General features: G+C 32.2%; 2 protein-coding genes across 2 annotated transcripts; both read left to right on the forward strand.

Annotated features, from left to right (window-relative positions):
* The first annotated feature begins 1,082 nt into the window (after window positions 1-1,082).
* On the forward strand, window positions 1,083-2,096 carry LOC128280832 (putative receptor-like protein kinase At3g47110). Its single transcript, XM_053019380.1, has one exon. It carries the CDS (start codon window positions 1,083-1,085, stop codon window positions 2,094-2,096), a length of 1,014 nt encoding a protein of 337 aa, XP_052875340.1.
* A 726-nt stretch (window positions 2,097-2,822) lies between these two features.
* On the forward strand, window positions 2,823-5,610 carry LOC108481249 (receptor kinase-like protein Xa21). Its single transcript, XM_017784407.2, has 2 exons — window positions 2,823-4,842; window positions 5,093-5,610. The coding sequence occupies exons 1-2, from the start codon at window positions 2,838-2,840 to the stop codon at window positions 5,449-5,451; spliced, it is 2,364 nt and encodes a 787-aa protein (XP_017639896.2). The 5' UTR covers window positions 2,823-2,837; the 3' UTR covers window positions 5,452-5,610.
* The last annotated feature ends 282 nt before the right edge of the window (window positions 5,611-5,892 follow it).

Consider the following 5,892-nt stretch of genomic DNA (forward strand, 5'->3'; position numbering starts at 1 on the left):
AGACTTTAGATTGCACAACGAAGTCAAGCAGCCGTCCCAAACCAAACCCAACAAAGGGGTAAGCCAATGAATACTTGGAAAATTGGAGAGCCATTACTGAATCTATAGAGATTTTAAAAATGGTCAAAAAGTTATGAAACGTTGTTGACGGGAAATGTTCCCAGCACGAATATTGTAAAATTGCTTATATTTTGATTCCAATAATTTAGTTTAATGCTTATAATTAACCTAATTACAGTTTTGATATCTTAGATATAAAACCAAATTTAATCTATCTTGGATAATTGTAAAGAGACTGCTGTAACTAAACTCCTTCTGCTGTTATGATTTAAATTTAAGATTTTTAAATTGAAAATTCTTCATTTATTTAATTTTTCATTAGTTTTAACTCTTGATCCTTCATTATTTGTCAAATAACTTATAATGGATGAAAAAATTAACATTTGTTAACTTTACTGATGTGGCATACATATAGATTGCCACATGTACGTTACATTAGCAATTAATTAATTTTTAAAAGTTTTTTATACTTTTTAAATAAATTTAATATTATTTACATCAACAATGTTAATAAACCTTAATTTTTCCATTTATTTTGAGATAATTTGACAAACAATATAAATTTAAGGACTAAAAATAAAAATAAAAAATACTTTTTAAAAAAATTAGAAGTCAAATAAGTTATTATTTCAAAACAACAAAATTAAAAATAAAATCGATCAACCTCATTGAATGTTGTAAAAGATTTCATGGTTATTTTAATTTTTTAGTCAATAGAAACACAAAGTAATTAGTGTTTAGATTACGCTAGTTAAGCACGCGGTAGGGTTATTTATATTCTTCGAAGTGCAATTTAATTACAATACTATATATTATTTCTATGTAAAATTTAATACTGTAATTTCTTAAGAAAAAATGAAATTTAGAAAGAAGCCATAATTACATAATTATATTATCACATCCTATAATAAATTCGGTAGTTTCTACGTAAATCACATTAAAAGAATTTGCAATATTCTTGCAAGAAGAAATTACGACTTAAACTCCCTTTATATATACACACATATTATGTAAAAGAAGTTATGTGGTCATTCAATTATCTGTCTAGCAACCTCAGTTCTGCCTTTGTTGGTAACTTGATAAACACCCAAAATCAAATGGGAAATACTTTCCTCAACTTAGCTCTTCTTATCATCTTCCATTTTTCTATGCCTACTTTCTCTATGAAATTAACCACCATACTTACAGATCAATCAGCTCTTCTAGCACTAAAAGATCATGTTATTCGTGATCCTGAAAATGTCTTGACAACTAACTGGTCAGCCTCTTCCCCCGTTTGCAACTGGTTTGGTGTAAGTTGTGGATCCAAGCACCGTAGAGTCACAGCTCTAGACCTTACTGGGTTGGGATTCGTAGGCACCCTTCCACCTCACTTGGGAAATTTGTCATTCCTTTCTCTTCTTTATGTCTCAAATAATAGTTTCTATGGCGGATTACCTGTCCAGTTATCCAATTTGCGACGGCTGAAATATTTAAGCTTTGGTAACAACTCCTTCAGTGGAGAAATCCCATTATGGTTGGGATCATTAACTGAACTTCGAAAGTTGTTTTTGTACCAAAACAACTTCAAAGGTGTTATTCCATTCTATTTAGGCTATTTGTCAAAGCTAGAGATTTTGAGCTTGTATGAAAACCAGGTTTCAGGTTCAATACCCTCCTCTATCTTCAATATATCTTCGTTGCAAAAGATTGATCTAAGCGATAATATGCTCTCTGGTTCCATACCCTCTGTTCCACGTGCTTTGCTTTCGCTAGAATTGATTGATTTCTCCTCCAATAATCTCAGTGGTCATATCCCAAAAGATATGTTTGATCACCTTCCAAATTTGAAAGAATTGTTCTTGAGTCTTAACCTGCTTTCTGGTAGAATTCCTGCCAGTCTATTCAAGTGCAAAGAGTTACAATTGTTATCTTTAGTGTATAACCAAATGGAGGGGAGCCTACCAATAGAAATTGGGAATTTGAGTATGCTTCAATACATCTATATTGGTCGGAACCACTTTGAAGGTCATACATGCTTGCTAACCATTTTTTAAAGCTTTTGAAGGATTTTTTTTTGGAAAAGAAATTAAGTTAATGATTATAATAATATCTTCTAGAGATTGAAAATATTGTTAAAAATTTCAAAAGAAGATTGAAAAATAAACTATTAAACTACGAGAAAATGATGAGAGAAATATTTTTTAGTTTCCAACTAGACTTGAAAGTGTGTATGACACCTAATATGATGTGAAATACTTGGTGTTTTATTTATTTTAGGCATACTAATTTATTTAGCCTTTTTAATTTTATAAAAAATATTTTAAGTTTTATTTAATTTTTTTGAAAAATAGATAGAAAAGTTAATGTTTATTAGTTTTGCTGGCGTGACATACACGTGGATTGTCGTGTGTATGCCACATTAACAATTAAATAATTTTTAAAATTATTTTTATAACAAATTTAAAAATTAAAAGAGACGACACATTAAATGAAAGAATAAAATAAATTTTTTTATAAAGTTAGAGAGTTATATAAATCATTATCCTTGATAAGAGTTGAATTTTGAATTTGATATGTGAATTTTATAATTGCAGGTGAAATTCCTAAACAAATTGTGAATTTAACTCTTCTGATGCTGTTTGATTGTTGCCAAAACAATTTTACAGGTGAATGTATAAGAAATAATTAAATTATTTCCAAACATTGTTAGATAATTTAATATAAATTTTGTATAATGTTTAAAAAATATAAGCAAACGTTCCATATTTGTCTAATATTTCTGTTTGATAAAATTTATGGCAGGTATAATACCACGTGAGATTGGCAACCTAAAGAATCTACAATTGTTGAATTTGGACCTTAACAATATTGCTGGTTCTATTCCTCCACAAGTATTTAATATTTCAACTCTAAGCGTGATTTCTTTGGATACAAATCAGCTCTCTGGCCATCTTCCATCAAACATGGGCCTTTTCCTTCCAAACCTGGAGGAATTATATCTTGGTGACAATTATCTTGTCGGCTCGATCCCAATATATATTTCCAATGCCTCTCAGCTTACTCTTCTTGACATGTCTAATAATTACTTTTCAGGTTCCATTCCTGATAATCTGGGCAATCTAAGAAATTTAAAGCTTCTCACCGTGGAGAATAATAGTTTAACTTCCTCAGAAATGAGCTTTCTCTTTTCTTTGACAAACTGTAGAGTCTTGGAGAACTTTCTTTTCGGTAGCAACCCATTTATTAGTAGTGAACTTCCAAGAGTGGTAGGAAATCTCTCAAGTTCTCTTGAACTGTTCTCTGCTTATTCATGCAACATCAGGGGTAGCATCCCCAGTGAAATTGGAAACTTAAGTCACTTGATAAACATTGAGCTAGGAGGCAATCAATTGATAGGACAGATTCCTACTACAATTGGAGGATTGGAAGAGTTGCAAAGTCTTTCTCTTGTGTACAATAAGTTAGAAGGATCCATCCCATCTGAGTTATGTCATCTAAACAAATTGGCTTTCTTGTTCTTGGCCAATAACAAATTGTCTGGACCAATACCTGCTTGCTTAGGTGATCTCACTTCATTAAGGCAACTATTTCTAGACTCCAATATGTTTTCCTCCTCAATACCTTCCACATTGACAAGGCTTAACTATCTCCTCATCCTATACTTGTCTTCAAATTCTCTAAGTGGTCCACTACCAACTGACATTGGAAAATGGAAAGTTTTGACTAGTTTGGATTTGTCGAACAATCAGTTCTCAGGTGATATCCCAACTGGAGTTGCAGATCTCAAGGACCTCACTCATTTTTCCTTAACCAATAATAGGATCATGGGTTCTATTCCTGAGTCTTTTGATGAATTGTTGAGTTTGGAGTTCTTGGACTTGTCAAGAAATAATCTATCTGGAGAGATTCCCAAATCCTTAAAGAAACTCCGTTATCTCAAATATTTCAATGTCTCTTTTAATAGACTTGAAGGAGAAATTCCTAAAGGAGGACCATTTGGAAACTACACAATCGAATCATTTAAGGGTAATGAAGCCTTGTGTGGTGCAGCTCGCCTTCATGTTCCAAACTGCAAAACAAGACCTCTTAGAAATTCCAAGGCAAAACCTAAGCTGAAGCTCATAATATATGTAGCTCTGCCAATTGCCTCCACAATTTTGGTTGTGGCTCTAATAATCATTATCTTGCATAACAAGAGGAAAGACAAATTGCCAACTCAAGAAGACATGATACCTTTAGGAACATGGAGACGGTTTTCATACCACGAGCTTCGTCAAGCTACTGATGGATTCAATGATAGTAGGTTGCTTGGTAATGGAAGTTATGGTTCAGTATTCCAAGGGACTCTCCAGGATGGGATGCTAATTGCGGTAAAGGTCTTCAAGTTAGAGTTAGAAGGAGCTTTTAAGAGCTTTGATGTTGAATGTGATGTTCTCCGCAACACTCGTCACAGAAATTTAGTCAAAGTAATAAGCAGTTGCTCTAATGATCTTAATTTCAAAGCGTTGGTGCTTGAGTTCATGCCTAATGGGAGTCTTGATAAATGGTTGTATTCCAACAACCAATATTTGGATATCCTACAAAGGTTGAACATAATGATAGATGTTGCATCTGCATTGGAATATCTCCACCATGGTAATGCAACACCCGTGGTTCACTGTGATTTAAAACCCAACAATGTTCTATTAAATGAAGATATGGTTGCTCATTTGAGTGATTTTGGCATCGCAAAACTCTTATGTGAAGATGTTTCAATGATACAAACCATGACAATGGCAACATTTGGATATATGGCACCAGGTGATACTTCTAATCAAACTCCATGTTTATTTTTCCATTTTCAATGTAAGCGTAGCATGTGCATAACAAAAGGGATCATATATGTTAAGATTTGAGTTTCAAACATATTAAATGTGACTTTTTAAGGAAGCAACTAGATTAAATCCCAGTTCAATTATAAAGCATATAATATTTCGGATATTTTATAGGAATTTTTCATTATCAAGATATATTTGAATATTCATAATGTTGTTTCTATATTCATACATAGAATATGGAATCCAAGGAATTGTTTCGACAAAAGGTGATGTGTATAGCTTTGGTATTCTTTTGATGGAAATCATTACAAGAAAAAAGCCCACAGATGAAATGTTTGAAGGAGAAAGAAGCTTGAAAAGTTGGGTGATAGAGTCGATATCATCTTCGCGAAATCAAGTTGTAGATCCCAAGTTGTTGAGCACTACTGGAAGGGAACATTTAAAAGTAAAGAATTGTGCCTTATCCATTTTGCAAGTTGGCTTAGAATGTTCTGCTGAGTTACCAAATGAGAGGCTTCACATGGAAGAGGTTGTTACAAAGTTAAAGAAGATCAAAGTAAAGTTATTAAGGGATATGCGACGCTTTCGATGAAGAGGCCATTGTTAAATTGACTAAAATAAACATAAGCTTTGCTTTCCAGCAATGTCTTTGATAAATATTTATACAGATGCTCTGTTTTCCTATAAAGTTTATTAATAGTTATTTCTGCATTTTGTGAATTTTTTAAAAAAAAGAAACAAGTTCAAGAAATTAGCTACAGTAAGGTTGATGGGAGTGTATATTAATCATTGCTCGATGAGCATCTTCTTCTAACATAGATTGAGCATGATCAGTTGGGTCTTCAAAAATTGTTAACTTTTTAAGATTACTAGGAACAACTTTAGTCATGCAATCTGTCAGTCTATTACATTACTTGCATAAATTATGTATTAAACAAAGTTTAGAAAAATTATTATCAACCACATAACTATTCCCAATTATACCAATTAGCAATATATTTAGGTTCAAATAAGTTACGCTGAATTTTGATGA

This window comes from Gossypium arboreum, chromosome 1 (assembly GCF_025698485.1).
Source record: "Gossypium arboreum isolate Shixiya-1 chromosome 1, ASM2569848v2, whole genome shotgun sequence".
Lineage (NCBI taxonomy): Eukaryota > Viridiplantae > Streptophyta > Magnoliopsida > Malvales > Malvaceae > Gossypium > Gossypium arboreum.

What these genes read in the sequence shown, in the direction of transcription:
- LOC128280832 (XM_053019380.1), top strand. Translation starts at nt 1,083, where the DNA reads ATGTGGTCATTCAATTATCTGTCTAGCAACCTCAGTTCTGCCTTTGTT.
- LOC108481249 (XM_017784407.2), top strand. Translation starts at nt 2,838, where the DNA reads ATGGCAGGTATAATACCACGTGAGATTGGCAACCTAAAGAATCTACAA. An exon ending in ATTTGGATATATGGCACCAG is followed by an intron (nt 4,843 to 5,092) that starts GTGATACTTCTA and finishes ATTCATACATAG; the next exon opens with AATATGGAATCCAAGGAATT.